At 34.9% G+C, this 17649-nt stretch overlaps 1 protein-coding gene across 1 annotated transcript in view; it reads left to right on the plus strand.

Moving 5' to 3' along the window:
- Positions 1-5787: 5787 nt before the first annotated feature.
- The window catches only part of LOC128993934 (uncharacterized), a 38764-nt gene continuing 26902 nt past the window's right edge, over positions 5788-17649 (plus strand). The window contains exons 1-5 of the mRNA XM_054418064.1: positions 5788-5841; positions 6368-6400; positions 7334-7366; positions 7930-7974; positions 15353-15379. Of these exons, the coding sequence (XP_054274039.1) occupies positions 5803-5841; positions 6368-6400; positions 7334-7366; positions 7930-7974; positions 15353-15379 (177 nt within the window). The 5' untranslated portion in view covers positions 5788-5802. The remainder of the gene's footprint in view (positions 5842-6367; positions 6401-7333; positions 7367-7929; positions 7975-15352; positions 15380-17649) is intronic.

A 17649-nucleotide genomic window follows, 5' to 3' on the forward strand; every position in this document is an offset into this window, starting at 1 on the left:
GAACCTTGGGTAGCACCAGAAGTGACATTCGTCGTCCGCGGGCCTTCCGTAGTGTCATAAATGAGCAGGCAGGACCGGAGATAATCCTCTATGATGCGCATAAGGTATGCCGAAACGTGTAAGGTGTTCTCCAGAGCACCTAGCATATCACACCACCTCGCGGAATTAAATGCGTTTTGAACATCGAGTGTTACAAACAGCACAACCTTACGAGAGTAGTGGTTAAAATCCACAGCTCTCATCATGGCTTGCTTCACCTCCTCAATAGCGTCGACCGTTGACCATCCCATCCTGAATCCATACTGACGAGGAGACAGGTCCCCCGCAGCAACCACGGCTGATTTCAGCCAGGAACGGATCAACTTCTCGAGGACTTGATAGCCAACACATACAGGTCTGTAAGAGGATGAGGTCTAGGTCTCCATTCCTCTTCCCAACAAGCACAAGCCTAGCTTTCTTCCAGCATGAAGGGAAACCCCCTTAGATCAGGCAAGGGTTGTACATGCTCAAACGGATCAAACGAGTTAGTATTCAAAACAAGGACATTGCCAGCTACTTCATCGGGCCAAGGAGCCTTATTGTTCTTTAGGGATATGACGCCCACCCTCATTACTTCAAATCTGAAAAGGGAAGTCGTCTGCCCTTCCGAAACCTCGCAGTGGGTGCGATGTGTGAGTCAGGAAAAGGGATTCTTCTATCCTCTCCATAGTGGCCCCGTCCATGATAGAAGGTGGAGAGAGGGTTCCAAGTTTCTTGGTTACAAGTTTGTAACCAAGGCTACACGGGTAGAAAACGACAGCTCCCCTTAATGTCTCCCAGCAACTGCATTTACTCCGGTCGATGGCTCGATAAAGAGACCTCCTAGCCACCCTGTAAGCATCCGACTTACGCCGTCTGTCTACGGATTCTCTAGCCCTGGTAGCAAGTCTTCTGGATCTCAATGCTGCTTGACGTATTTCTGCAATCTCGGCAGTCCACCAGTGGCCACCAGTGCACAGATCACTTATTGCGCTGGGATCTCCTGTGAGGCATACTCACCGCAGGCGGAGATAATTAGCCCCATCATTAACGCCTCTGCTTGAGCCAGCCAGTTGCGGTAGGAACCACCGGCGTTCCTCGTAAGATGGTTCAATTGAATTTTGCCCCGTCCAGTTTTTTAATGTTGCATCGAACGGGTACTTGACGAAACGTGGCTACTTGGCTCTTGTTACATCAACATGTATGTACTGGTGGTCACTGTTCGAATAATCCTCCAGAACTCCCCGGGCTCTGATCCTTGGCAAAAGGGACTCAGATGCAAGGGTAATGTCTGGGATCGTTCCCCGCATCCTAGGGCACCGGAAAGTTGGCATGTTGCCGTCGTTGACGACAACGAGTCCGGCTCTGACAGCAAATTCCAGAATGTACTTTCCCGAGAATTGATGAGGGTCATTTCACACTCGACAGCCCTAGCAATAATATCCCACCCACTACGACGTGTCCTGTGGTTTTGCTTACGTTCTCTTCCACGATAGTCACGGATGGCCTAGTTGGGAGTGAGTTAGACGCTGAAGTAAATGACATCCTTGCACCGAACCCAAACGAAACCTTGGCCCTTTGCTCGACCCCACACTTGTACTTTAGCTGTATTACGCACCCAGATCACGTAGACATCGTGTTCGAGGGCAAGCGGACAGAGAAGCGCGTCAGCCGTCCTGGGTCACTCTGAACCTTGGAAACACGAACAAAATGGTTCCGCTCCACTTCAAACGTATTTTGTCGATCATTTGAGCTCCTAGTCAATAATGATGTGTTTGTGTGGGTTTTGTTACAAGCATTTTTTTCAGCGCATCTTGCAGCAAGGAGTGTCCGGGAATCGGTTAGGAACGGGTATCCCATTTGGGACAAAACCTCCTTCCCTGGGGCCCGACCTCCATTTGCCCAGCACCAGATACCTGACGTGCCGGGGGTGGCCCATCGCAATGCAGAGCCCATCCTTTACATCCATGCCGCACTCCCTGACCAAGGACCGAAGAGGCTGGTTCCCTACGACCCACTGAGAATATCCATCGGCAGTGCAAAGCACACGGTAGTTTCCCAGTTGCACCGATGGTCAGGGGTGTCCTTAATCTCGAATGCCCAGTTGCACCGATGGTCATAGTGTGATTCCCAGTTGCACCGGATGTCAAAGACCCCTGACGCCCTCCCCTCCCATTGAAATGTTGTTAAACGTAGTTAGTACGGTAAACTGTTAGGTTTGGCTAAGTTAAGGTTAGGTTAGGTTAGATTAGGTTTACAAAAAATACAGTTCAAAAGATATATTTCAAGCAAAGAGATAATAATTTTATGTGAAAATTATATTATAGAGTGTGTTGATATCAGTCTATGGGTTTGTAATGTTTGTTTGTTACTCTTTACCTCGTAGCAAAGAAAGGGTTAGCTGCTTGTTCCCTATTTATGGTAAATATTTGGCGCAGACTATATACGATGGAACGCAAAAGAGGGGATAAAAAGCATTCGAGGAGGGGAAGGATAATCCAAGCGTGACAGATTGTTGACCGCCGATTCAACTGGGCACTCTTGGGAGGGAGGACTTTGTCGACCCTTCAAATACCTTTGACCTTCGTTGCAACTGGCCCAAGCACACAACAACCCCTGCAACACAACAGGGGCAATCCTAGGGACTCAAAATGGCAGCGTCGGTCACCCTTTTAGTTGCCTCTTACGACAAGCCCGGGAAGACTCTGGTCCTATTCTAACCCAATACCGTTCGGGGAACAAAAATAACAGTAGATAGATTTAACTATTTATTATACATTACATTTCAGTTTATGAGTTTTTCTCATACTAATTCAACCATTGCAAATATAGTTGCTTTTTGTAGGGTTAGAAAGCTCATGATTTGAAAGTTAAAACATCTAAGATATATACTAATGTCTAAAAGATTATTATCATAACCTGAAAACGCGTCTTTGCATTTCCTATTACCTATATTTAATCAAGCTCTTAGATCAGATCTTGTAAGTAAAAACTAGTGTACCTGTTGCTCGAATTCGAGCAATTGCTAAGCATTACAGGTGTTATTTTAAGACGAATAACAGCCATAATTTCTGATGACTTTAAAAGATTCAACTCAAAGATTATGGAAATACTCAAGATGTACATAACAGATCGATATAATCAACATTTCTTGTAAATAGTGTTTTCTACAAATAGCTATACTCATAGCCGCATTAGGTTGTCCTTAATAACGATTATAATAAAAAAAAAAACATTATTTCGATTTCTTCTCCTTGGTGGTGTTCTATGACTCTCCTATGTTTCCAGAGTTTGCAAATCAGCTCTTTCAATGATTACTAAAAATGCAGCACAGTGTTAATTCAGTTTTCTTTTTAGTATATCAAATTATCCAGGCTCTCTCGCTTTTTTCCATTGTAATATTTACGCCAACCCAAATTCAAATAGTAAATATTTCATTTCAACCAAGTCAGTAAATGTTTGTAGCAAACTCCTCGTTCCCACCACCCACTTAAGTCTGTGACTTATTTGCCAGGCCAATTCCCCGTGAAATGTCTTCTTTCTTTTTAGGCTTCAGCCACTTTCAATCCTCGTCCAGACACATGATGTGTCCAAAAGCCTAACAGCACGACTCCCTTCCCCATTTCGCCCTGAGCGAATGGGATCATTGAGATTAGCTCTAACCTTTCCTCTCCCCTTCATGGGCAAGTTTTCATTCCTTTTCTTTCTTAGTTTTTCTTTGTTAATTTAAAAACCTTGTATGTATTCCTGGGTTTTCCTTAGCTACTTTTCTAAACGTCTCAATTGTTTCACTTGTCACTCATCATGTTTTATTTTCTCATCTCTAGACCTCTCTTATCCAAGACTTCTTCCACTTTTCTCCTATTTGTCTCCTGAAGTGAACTATTTATAAATACATGACTCGTGGTTTTTGTTTCTCCACATCTACATACTTCCTCTTCCAACAGGTGAAATCTCCACAAATTCGCCTTGAAACTTTCCATGTCCTGTGACAAACTGCGTTTCAAAATGGCCCATCTCCCAATCTTGTTCCAGTCTCTTTCTGATGTTAGGTATATATCCGAACGTTTACCTTTAAAACGTTAACATAGTATTCGGCTATCAACGGCAATCGTATTATTTGTATTTCTTTCGTGTCTCCCAGTTAAAGTTCGTCGGCCTCCTCCTATTGACCGTCCTGGTCGCTGAATTTTTATTTCAGGATTAGTGTTGCCTACAGTGAAACATAAAATCTTTTCAACTAATCAAATAAATCCTTATAGCACATGTCTACAATTTTAGTATAACCAGCTGTTTCAAATATTAGTGTCAATTTCAAAAATATTCATCTGTTCAAATGTAAACAAACATTTTCTCCCTAAGAATAGCATGGGAACTTTGAAGGCCACTGGGACAGAGCCCTGATGGAATTCCAAAGTTTTTTTTTGTTTGATGGCAAAACTACATGCTTAGACCTTTCTAACGACACCTTGGACATGGTGATCAGTAGCACCACCGCTCCAAAACAATTATGACAAAAATATGCCTAGCGTATTAAATATATAGATACACTAATACACATTGAAGATTAATTTGAGACGTATTGAGTACTAGCTGTAACCCGCGGGCTTTGCCCCGTTTAATTTTTCTAAATTTTCAAGATTATCTCGTTCGCATGGCTCAATCACGTCCTGGTTGAAGTTTGTTCGCTACGCTCACTCACCTTTAGGTCGGAGCTCGTTTGCTGCGCTCACTTGCCTTCAGGTTAGCTCGTTCGCTACGCTACCTCGCCTCCAGGTTGAAGTTTGTTCGCTACGCTCACTCACCTTTTGGTTGCAAATTAGCTGTTGTCATAAATGTAAAAGAAATAATAGTGCTGCACCCTGTTGGTAATCCTTGTAACTTTAATGCTATTGAACATCATAGAACAGAACCATCTTGTTTAATTGAAACAGCTGTAAAGATTCAATAATTCCATTTCTCATAAGGTTAACATGGGAAACTCCAGAGCCACTGGGGCGGAGCCCGAAAGGATTTTTGAAATAAGAATATGCCTATATGTTAATCGGGAATGTGAGCTATCATCATGCCAAATTTCAGCCCAATTCGACCAGTATTTTTTGCGTTCACTTGTCACAAACATACATCCATACATCCATACATCCATACATCCAAACTTTCTCATTTATAATATTAGTAGGATGAACTTGAAAAGTTAGGGCTAGAATCATTATTAGCTAAGGTGGAAAACAAGTATTGAAATTCCTAGTTCAAAAATCGTAAGAAAATTTTATGACCAACGTAAAACTAACTGTCATAAATTCATATTTGAAGGTATTTAACGTTTGGTTGTAAATTTCTAATCACTCAATTGCATTACACAAGTGAAAACCCTAAATTTTTGTTTAAGTTTTTCGTGAAAATTTGAATACTCATAGTTGAGTTAAGGTGATTATTAAATTATACGTTATAATGTAATAGAACTGTGCATAGACTATTTACAACTAACTTCAGTAGTTTCCAATATTAACAACTTAGGGTAGGTTCACGAATGGTTTATATTCAAAATACAAAATGTAGTTTTCTAAATGTCTAAAAGTTAAACTTGTTATGGGTGTAGTTTTGTAGTTTAGCTCACTGGAATGTCGAAATTTTTAAAATACGTTAGCGAATCACTTGACACATGACTAATATCAGATAATTAATTGAAGATGATTAGGGCAACCATTAAATTGAGGCCTTGAGCGTATAGTTTCAACTGGTATAAATTTGCGCTCAGTTCAGCTCAGTTCCACTAACTTCAACATGAAGACCTTTCATCATGTGTTCGTGATGTGCGTGGTGGTAAGTATGACTACCCTTTTGCTGAACCTAATTATTCTATACTTCTGAAATTCTTATAATATATCTGAAAACCTATGAAAAAAATATTAAGAAAAACAATAGTGCCACTAGAATTCTTTGATTATGGACATAAAAAGTAACAGGATTATTCCATTTGACTGGTATGGGGCAAAATTGTGCTATTTTTTTAATTCAGAGCTTCCAGACCAGCTGTTTGGGTTGACCTGTCAGTTCTAGGTTGGTGTGGAAGCTTCCGCATCATACCGTGCATTGCCGAACTGTTCGCGGCAAATTGTTAGCTCTATCACCGTCGCTGTAAAAACGTATAGTTTGTAAGTTAAATTTAACTTTAATTGTCATAACCTAACCAAACTAACCAAACTTGCTGATAATGAAAAATCAAATAGTTGTATATAGTCACTACAGAACTATAATTTTAAATTAAGCCATTATTAAAATTTTTAATATTTGGTTAAAAAGGTCAAGTAAATTTTACGTTGGCCACTAAAGTATGCGTCTGTTTCAGGCATTTATAGCATGGGAGGCTACTGCAGCAGAGGTAATGAATTAGACTATAGGTTTAAGCATTGATTTTTAAACCAATTTGATATAATTTTTTAATATATCATTTTAATATAAGCCTTGGCAACGGGCTATGGATATAATATTTCGCACTAACCAATTTGTTCTTCTGTATTTAAAGTATATATTTATTGTTTTGTAAGCAAAGCCCTGTGTTAATATAGGTGAGTTCCTCACACATGTAGTCCCCGGTGTTGTGAGTGTGTTTGTACTGTACTGGGTTGTTATCGTTGCTCCGTTTAGGTACCAATTTAGGAGCCTCGTATCTATTTTATAGGCTTTTATATGGACATGTTATAGATTTGTTTTGAAGTATTTTGTAAACAAAAAAATAAAAAAAAATCCGTCCACTCTTGTCAATTTGGTTTGGAGAAATAACGATAGCTGTTAGGCGAGAAAAGCTGAAATCCAGACATTAATTCAATTATTAGCCATTGAGTACTTATGATTTATAAAAAAACTAATTTTCTTATATAAAAAAATATTGTTTATAATGTGTAAGAATATAATGAAAATAATTACGACGTACATTCTAAAATGTTACTACTGTATTATATTAATCTTGAGATTAATGAAAAGTAGGCCTAAGTGGTTATCACTTGTAACGGGAGGTCAAAAACGTTGTGCTGTTTTGAATACAAGACACGTTTGTAGTAGTCCAATTTAATAAGAGTAAAAAATAATAATAACAAATACCAACTAACATAAACACTTGTGAGAAAATAGATTTGAATGGCAATAGATATGCTTTTTGTCAATTGACATTTGTAGAACTCTCCACTACATTTATACATTCTTTTTTCTAGTTGGGAATTCACTAGTTTATTCTGCCAACTAATAATATTATAGACTGGTTCAATACATAAAATTGATGAACAATTTTATTATCAATATGTTTTTTTTTTTACAGATAAAGCAGGAAATGGTTCAATTTGAGGAAGAAGTAAGTTGTTAAAACCAATAAGACGAATTAAAATGTGCTATAATTTTATTAAATTAATTTTAAAGTGTTGTTACAAAAATTAAACCGTAACACATATGGCCTAAGTTATCCTAAGGTTTTCGGAATAGATTATGTCTTACTGCATTGGCCGATTGTTATTTTGGCATATTTAAAATGTTTTAAGATCAAATAACAACGCATTACATTACATTCTCTTAAAATTAAAAATAAATTTACCACAAAGTGTTTATTAAATACACTCTTTAATGTGAAAGAAAATATTGGTTTATTCTTGTGAGGCAAAGATTTTTAGTTAGGCATCAAAAAATAAAATATCATCAAATTCAAATACAGAACTAAACAGTTGTAATTTAATAAACATTCTTGTTATGACAGATATAGTATAAACTTCTTTAATTAATGTATTTCAAAAGTATAATGCAATTAAAATCCAAATTTGTATATTAAAAATGTTATGATATTATTTTTTAAGTTATTCTTTAAACAAGTATTGCACAAATAAAATAAAATAATTTAAAATATGTTATGAAATATCTTTTCAGGTTTTGACGTACTGGGACCGAGAAAAAGGTGTGAGTGAATGGAAGGTGAGTCTAATACTTAGATTCTTTACTACATTACTACCTCGTCTTTATTCACTCGTCCTACATGATATTGTTTATATATTATAATTGGATGAACATTAACAAACACTGATTCGACTGGAGAAAAACTGATTCGAAGTGGAGAATCAGGTAAAAAATAGCATGCTAATCTTTGTTAATAAAATCTATCTATCTATATATTAATAGGCAAGCATGTTTCTTTAAAACCTTTTTTCTCAGCTCGTGTGTATCGCAGCGAAAATCTACGCATACCGTTAGAAAGATATTTTTCTGTAGGTGTGCAGAAACCCTTTAAAAATTAAAATAGGCTCAGAAATAAGCACAAAAAATGAATTTGAAACTTGAATACAATTAACATGGGCTTTATGGGTTGTCATGCTGGTGACGAAATAACAACGAAATATAAACAGAAAATCAAAACAAATAGAAGAAATGCCAATCACATGTTTTATTTACAGTGTGGGGTGAAAATAGAGAAGTATGTACATTATATATTTTTGGTCGAGTTTCGACCACTGGACGACCTCTAGTACTTATTTAATACGCAAGCAAGATTTTTGAGACAATTACTCCACCGAAACTACTGAACCGATTGACATGTTTTTGGTGTCATTGGAAAGAGCGTAACGTGAAGTTGTGCAGGAAACTTTCTCTTTAGGTAAATAATTAGAGAGCGAGGCCCTGGCGCCCTTTAAAGTTTCGTAAGATTAAACAAACAAACTAACTAACTTTTTAAGATGGGAAACAAACATTGTTTTGAAACTCCTGTTGTTTTCAGAAATTAAATATTAATAATTGGTCTCCTTGGAAGCATGAGAAAATTCACAATGTTTACATTTGCTTTGACATTTAAAAGTAAACAACCAGAACTGTCAAATGCCTATTTCACAATTCCAGACAGCTGATCCAAAAAAATAAAACAACTATGTGGTAGGTTTATTTAATCTTAAACTTTATGATAGATTATTTATTATCCTACATCTATTTCAATGATCATGAAACAGGTTTTTCCCGTTGCGAAGCAAAAATTAAAAGTGAGAGGATGAACATAGGTATGTTAATTATAAACAGTCAATGTGTAAATAATTATCTATGTTGCATTACAAATGTGTATAGTTTTGGATGTTAGTTTGTGTTTAATGATATACCGTAAGTTATTAATTATTGAATTTTTATTTTAAGGATTTGGCATATGAGTATGCCTATGATAAATAACACCATTTCAGAGTTCTGCCAGTTTTTGCCTAACTCTGTTCTGTAGAGTTTAAAGTAGCCTACACCTTATTGTCTACAAATTGGCTAAATAACTTAGGTACGGTACATTATAAAAGCTGACAGCTTTTTTACGTTGACTTAAATTGTAAGCTCACCTTTCCCCGTCCATGGGCATTTTGATAGTAAAAAATTAACCCTTTAAACTGGAATAGGACTGTTATGTAAATTGTGAGTATTTCCATTAGTTAATAAACTTTTAGTCGACTCTTTTAAAATCATCGAAAATTATGATTGTTATTAGTTTTAAAACGTTTATAAATAACTCCTGTACTTCTTTGCAATTGCTCGATTTCGAGCAACATGTACACTAGTGTTTTTTTTACTACAACACTAGCTGTTGTACCCATACTTCACAATATGATGAAAAATCAGTCTCATAATCATTAAAATAAATTTAGAATAAGAATCTATCATAAAGTTTTGGATTAAATTATCCTACCACACAGTTCGATATAATTAACACTCCTTGTAAATTTTAGAATTCTTTCAGAAGCCTTGCTTTGTAGTGTTTTCTACTAATATTTCCCGACTAATCCATAGTCGCATAAAGTTGTCTGATCTAATTAACTAATCAACAGAAAGCATCCTCAAGAACAGAAACAATCCAAAGATAAATACTAAGTGAATTTCCATTTGACTGAATTGATTTTCAATTAAATCTAATTAAATAACATTAGGTTTAACGAGTACCTAGGTTTGCTGCTACAACGAAACTAATATAAAGTGTGGGTTGAAAAAATATTAATAGCTTAGTCTAAAATAAATTAATTTTCCAAATTGGATCAAAGTATATTAAACAGAACATCAAAATATCCAGAAACAAGCAAACTATAACATTTTACAATATTCTCCATAAGAATTCCATGAGAACTTTTAATTTACAATTTTTTTCGTTTACTCGTACAAAAAAACTTTAGATATATTTAATTATTTGTTTTTAAAGCTCTTTAAAAAAGTTTAGAGATAAATTGTGAAATTTTGTGTTTTAAGGGTCAAAAATTAGAAAAAGACTTTTTTCGCAAACTCATTCAAGTTTATCCCGCCTTAACACCTTTAAACCAAATTTCATCAAACCCGGATAGAAATTATTTAAGTTATTGCGTTCGGATATATATATAATATATTTAATTTTAATATATATCAATAATAATATATAAAATAACATGAGTACCCTTTTGATTTGATAAAATTACACAACATGTTTTGTCTATAAAGACGTCTTCAAGTGTTCACTTCCAAACAAAAATATTATGTTATAAATAAATATAGCTGTTAATTTTGTTAGCATGTGATTGAATGTTCAGTTTATATTTCGATAGAGATATAGATAGATATAGATACATATATAGATGGATATAGATATAGATATTATATATATGTATATATATATATATAAGTATATATATAATATTTATATTATATTATATATAAATATATATATATATATATATAAATATTTAAGTAAATAAGTACAACTGAGCACCCTGAATATTATATTTTATAAAAAGAAGTGACATGTTTCGGACATTAGTCCATTTTCAAACTTCAAAATACATTAAACACTTAACTGTTGTTTATATTGTTTGTTTGTAAATAAATAAAATTTATATATACAGATGATTTATAGAACTAGACAGGATTTGGAAAAACATTTTTGTTACTGATTATTTAATTTTAAAATTTGGTCAAAGATTGGGTTTCTTGAAGGAATTTGGCTATTTAAAATATGATTTGGATTTTTTAGATTTTCTTCGTATATGAAATATTCTTCAGTTGAATCCATTCGATTTCCTTTGTTTAAAACTTTTAGAATTTTCATGTTGTTTTTTAAATTTGTGTAATTGTGGTTGGTCGATAAAAGGTGTTCAGCAAAGTTTGATTTCATGGATGTTCTGTTGTTACTCTTAAGAGCTTGAATGTGCTCTTTGAATCTAGATTTAAAAGAGCGTCCTGTCTGACCAATGTAGAAGTGTTCACAATCAGTGCAGTTAATTTTGTAAATGCCAGATTTTTCATAGATGTCTTGATGTTATTTATTTGTATTAATGTTATTTTTTATCATATTGAAAGCGTTATTTTTTGTTTTAAAGCCAATTTTGTATTCAGAATTTTAAAATGTTTTTTTTTGTTGTCCTGTTAAGAGTTGTATTGAATGGGATACTAATGAATTTCTCTTTTTTCTTTCTTTCTTTGTTGTGTTCTTGATTTTGATTTTTCTTTCTTTTGATGTTTCTAATCATATTGTAGATAATGTTTTGCTTATATCCATTCCTTGATGCTAAGTATTTAATTTTGTTTAATTCTATCTCGTAATTTTTCTTTGTCATTGGAATGTTCAAAAGACGATTTAGCATAGATCTAAGAGCAGATAGTTTGTATTTCCAAGGATGGTTAGAATTTGATGGTGTCATTAGGTCTGATTGAGTTGATTTTCTGTAAATTTTGAAATCGTGTTTGTTTATGTTTTTTGAAATAGTTAGGTCGAGATAGTTTATTTCATTATAGGTAATTTCTTGGGTAAATTTTATTTTCTTGGACAATGTGTTCAAATATTTAAAAAAATCTTTATTTTCCTCTTCATTTCCTTCAAAAAGGCAAATGACATCATCCACATATCTGTACCAATATTTGATTTTTGAGTGGTATAGATTTAAATCATTGTTAATTTTGTTTTCTTCCAAATTATGTATGTAAATATCAGCTATCAAACCAGATAAAGGGGACCCCATTGCCAAGCCTTCTCTTTTGGAAGAATTTTTGATCAAACGTAAAATAATTTTGGTTTAGACATGTCTCTGTCAGTTTTGTGATTTCTTTAATTTCTTGTTCAGGAAGGATGTTGCTCTTTTCTAAATCATGTTTTAATATCTTCAAAGTTTCTTTTGGGGGAATGTTAACTTTGAAGATATTAAACAGCTGTTAAGATTCTTTAATTCCATTTAAATATGAGTACTCATAAGGTTAACATGGTAAACTCCAGAGCCACTGGGGCGGAGCCCTTTTGACGGATCTGCACCAAACTTCACACAAACCATCCTTGAATAATGCTTAATAATGCCTAAAAGTTTCATTACAATCTGTAGAGCGGTTTCGGAGTCCATAACATTCAAATATATATATACAAACTTCCTCTTTTATAAATGTAGATAACAATTTAAGCGAATGGTGTTTTAGGCTCTGGGAAAACCAAAGCTTTATTCTACATTAATTTTATTTCTGAAACCAATGGCGGTTGTGTAACTATTATAATACAACAGATATAAACATCAAAATTTTCTCTTTAGTATCCTCTCGGTCGCGAAGCACGGGTAAAGCAGCTATAGTTCGGCCGCTTAGAAAGCGGTGGTTTAGCATTAGCGCGCAGGTCGTTTTCTTAACGGCGGAACTATAGTATCATTATAAAATTTTATTATCTTACTAATATTATAAACTAGTGGCCTGTAGGGGCCATAGCCCCTAATTTAGACTACAGTAAAAAAAACCATATATACATATATAAAAAGACAAATATTCGATATATGTTTTTAAAATTATCAATTTTATGTTACTTAAATTTAACAGTGTTTCTTGTTTTATATCTTGGTTTTCCTTCCGTTGGAGTCGTATATTAGTTGCTTCTGATGTGTCAATGAAATACAATTGTAAAATAATGATTAAATCAATAACACAACATACTGTATTAACAAATGGAAACGTGCACACTGGCCTGAGCCCGGAGAACGACGAATCAGAGCTGAAATCATACAGCCAAACATTGCACATCTTTTTTAGTTTGAAATTGAAGATTTGTTTTGTAATCTTACGAATTATGTTATAGTTTCCATTTTGAGAACCAAATGTAAAGGTTAAAATTATTATTAATTATTATGATGGCAACTCCCCATTTCGCGGTAGTAAGTCAGAAATATATCTATGAATTTGTCCCTGAATTTTAAGACAGTAAGGCCCATTTCCCGGAATCTCTTTTTGTGTAGCGCAAAGCGACGCAAAAGCCTGCGACTGCTGTATTGCCTTATGTTTTTTATTATTTTCGAATAATCTAAAACGTAGAGGATACGCGTCCGGTAACCGGACGTGGATAAGGCGTACGGCAATGACGTCATGGGGTTGCGGGAGCCTGGAACGCCTTTACTACAACAATACCATGACCAGCCATCGGTGATTGTGGTGTAGTGGATAAGGTGCTCGGCTGATATGCACGAGGTCCAGGGTTCGAGTCCCATTGGTGACTTTAACTTTTTGTCGAAGATTTTGCATTTGAATACCATTTATTCTTAACTGTACATATTTTATTAGAATTTTTGGCATTTATAATTTTTTAATAGCGAAAGAATTTAACCTTAATTCGATTTTTTCATCATCAGCAAGTTTGGTTGGTTAGGTTAGGTTATGACAGTAATTGCCGGACGTCTAATCCACGTCTGGTTACCGGACGTGTATCCTCTGCCAATGTAAAAACAGTTATTTTAGTTCGTCATTTACTTATGGTTGTGGCATGTCCATTGTGGCAACATGCGTTGAAATGTCCATTGTGGCCTCCTCTGCGAAGTTAAATGCGCCACAATGCATGCAAGTGCTTTAAGAGGACATAGATTGTGAGAAACAACACTCAACTCATTTCCAGCGTTCTTCTAAAGACAGGTTGTAAAACAGCTTCTGGATTTCTTTCACAGTTAGGCCCTACATGACGTTCTCTTTGGCATTTCTTAAGTCTGTTGAATTCCTGGACACTCTTCCACGTCTTGCAAGTCTTCCCCTACCCTGTCTAGTTACTTCACTCATTAGTCATTATAAAACGGAAAACAAAAAAATTAAACACAATTTATTTTGAAACATTATTTACCAACATTGACTTTCGGAATAAATGTAAACATTGCAAATAAATAAGTAACAGCTGATAGAATGCAGACGTTTTTCAGTCACCATGCATTTCTTATGGTGGATATTTTACGTTATATCTCGTTTTCTGGTAACTTTATGGGAATTCTGCTATTTTTCCCGAGTCCCTGGGGGGGCCTTTAATTTAAGACCCCTCCCACTTTTCTGCGACTTACCAGATGTCCATAATTTTCTGGTAAAAATTTGGTCTTACAGAATTATATATATAGATGTGAAAGTTTGTGTGTTTGTTTGTGTGTTTTAAGTTCAATCACGCATGAAAGGGCTGAAATTTGGCATGATGATAGCTTACATTCCCGATTAACATATAGGCATATTCTTATCTCAAAAATCCTTTGGGGCTCCGCCCCAGTGGCTCTGTAATTCCCCATGTTAACCTTATGAGTATTTAAAGGGAATTAAAAAATTTAGTAAGCTGTTTCGACTAAAAAAGTTGGTTCTATGATATGGAAAAGCATTAAAAAGTTATAAGACTTACCAACAGGATGCAGCACTATATTTTTTTTGCATTTATGAAAACTTGAACTAAGCAGCAACAAAAAACTGTAATTCGCAATGAGAACTGTCAAAGTAGGATTGTTTACAGTTATGTTTATGTTTTTCATTTCATGAATAATTTTTGATATTTTGCGAATCGTTGATAATTTATTTTTCTCTATTGTTTTGGTGAAGTGGTAGAACATTATGGCTATGGTAGATGTGTAATAATATAGAATATTGTAAATTAAAAAAAAATTTATCAAACTGTGTCCTCTCTTATTGCAAACGCAAAGCTTGAGTATAACTGCAATAAGCATTTTATACTAATATTCTAACCCCGTACGAAGGACGGGTACTCTGCTAGTATATTATATATTTAATATAGAAAGATTGTGCATCACATGCAAATTATAAGGACCCATTCCAGATTTTTTGCATATACAGTATAGCCTATTTGGAACAGACGGAGGGCTAAGCCTGTTAGTATATTATTATATGTAGTTAGATAATTTGTAGTAATAATTCAACCCACTTAAATAGTTAAATCATAATTTAAATAAATATACAATTTTTTAGGATAACGACGAATACGTTTACAAGTTGACATAAACTGTTAGTATTGTACTACCTCTTGTGGTGATGTGACTGATAAGATTGATAAATATTAAATGTCCATTATATTAATTTTTTAACTCATATATTTCAGATTGAAGTGGCTACAGTGGAATCAGAAGTGAGTATTTAAATTTCTAGTTTTTATTATGTAGGTAAATATTTACTGGTCAACCTAGCATAGCAGGACTTTTTTGTCAGATTCTTCCTTCCAAAATTGTCCAATCTGATGTAATAAGTGAGTATTACAGTTATCCTAATTATAATAATATTCTATAGAACACTCCCTTATAACATTGTGGTTTGTTTTAAGGAATACGACACAACTTTATAGATTTTTTTGTTATTAAATCACATAGGAAACGAAACTGTCGAATGAATGATTGAGTTGTAATTGTGTGGGTTTAGCTATCAAGCATGAACAATTACAACAAATGTGTTTTAACGATTGTTGATTATTTAATTGATGCTTTGGAGGGAAAAGCTTTGTTCACATCACAGGTGGTATGAGTAGTAAGTAAGGCATTTACGGTTTTGTCAATAATTCAATCCTTTGTTGAAATTAAACCACATCAGTATCAGTGGGTTTAAACTAGATTCATTACTTCACACATGTAATGAAAAGTTATCCGATTGTTGATGTAGATGGTAAAAGATCAACAACTAACTGTTTCTTATATAAAATTTGGTGTGCCACAAGGTTCAGTTATAGGGCCAATCTTATTTCTTGTTACGGTGATCTACCAATATGTACAAATTCTTCAAAGACCATCATGCTTGCTGATGGCACTTCTTTTATTACTGGTATTGGCGATAGTTACACATTGAAAACATTCACCAATTATACTTTAGACCATGCAGTCATGTGGTTTGGGGCTGATTGATTTGTAATAAATGAGGCAAATACAAAAATAGCTATTTATTCCTTAAATAGTAACGTTGACTGTAAAGCTGGATTTACTGTGGTTCCTTAAGGATTTACAGTAAACAATAGTAGGCTGTCATCTCCAGTTGGATTTGTGAATTCCATAAAAACTGCTTAGGTTGAAATATAAAAGCTCTAACTACTGAACCATGCCCTCGTGCCTGCACCCAGACTAACGAAATGGAAGCGTGATCCATGCGCAGGCCCGAGGAGCGGCTCACAAAACTTTACTTAACAAAATGAGAACCATGGATGGAGGTTCAAGAACAACACGCCATTTGAGAGAAACGAGCTGTAATTAACTAAATAAATAAACACAACAACAATAATCAACAACAATACATGAATTAAATACTCTCAATTAAACTTTAAATAAATTTGGATACCCATTTAATCTGCTGACTTACAGTCTTTTCTTTTATTATTCAAAATATCAGAAGGATTATTAAAAATTTAACATTTAATATAAAGAAATTACCAACAATAGATAAATAACAATAGATAAATATTACTTCTTAAATGCATATTTGGACTTGGTAACTATAGTAAATTTAGGGGTCCCAAAAATCAGAAGGAATTTAAGACAAAATTTAATAAGATTATAAAATTTAAAAAAATCAACAAGTAGGCTAAAGAATTTAAAAATTTAAATGGAATAACAATAAACAGAGATCTGTGCACAAATTAACAAAATAACAATTAAAATCTCTCAGTCCATGGCGGTAACAATAAATTAGGCCTAAGTAACTTGCGGTAGGGCGTATTCAGTTCAATGGTTCTGGGCAAGCAGCACCGGAGGGGGAAACGAGCATGACGGAAGAGGGGGGCCATGATCCAGGGGTGGCCAAGAGTAGTAGAATCCACTCCGTCAATGCCGATGCGGGCTGCTACATGTTCCTCCTCACGGGTTGACAGTTCACATGGGCCCTGAAAGGCGCGCAAGGCGTACTAAAATTTAATCCATAGTCGACGTTAATAACACCCTGAATAAAATAAAGGCAAACTGCAATTTAAACATGCCACAAAATAAAGATGTAAGAGGATGAATTATCAACTCGTTGTCGACAGGAGCAATGTCTCGGAGCCTCTGACACTAGGCGGTCCGAGTAAGAAGAACAAGACTCACAGCCTTGTTCGGGGTCGTGGAAGTAACAAACGAAACACTGAACTAGCCTACTATAAAAAAAACACTTGAACCATTGAATATGAGTCGTGACATTCGCCCGGTGGAATTAGTCACGGCTCAACCTCCCTCCCCAAAAGAGGACACTCCTCTCCAAAAGGGACAAACAAACAAGCCTCTCCCCCACTTCCTGAAAAGAGATTGACCTGAAAGACAACTCAAGTGTCTGTGGTGGGGAACGCCAAGGGACTTCCAAACTGAGGGGAAAACTCACCCCCAGGGTTTGCTCTGGCCAGAGCTGGAAAATTTTGTGAGGGAAATTCCTTCACAGAACACAGGGGAC

This window comes from Macrosteles quadrilineatus, unplaced genomic scaffold (genome assembly GCF_028750875.1).
Source record: "Macrosteles quadrilineatus isolate MER2022 unplaced genomic scaffold, UCM_ALF_1.0 Scaffold_5__1_contigs__length_97177068, whole genome shotgun sequence".
NCBI lineage: Eukaryota > Metazoa > Arthropoda > Insecta > Hemiptera > Cicadellidae > Macrosteles > Macrosteles quadrilineatus.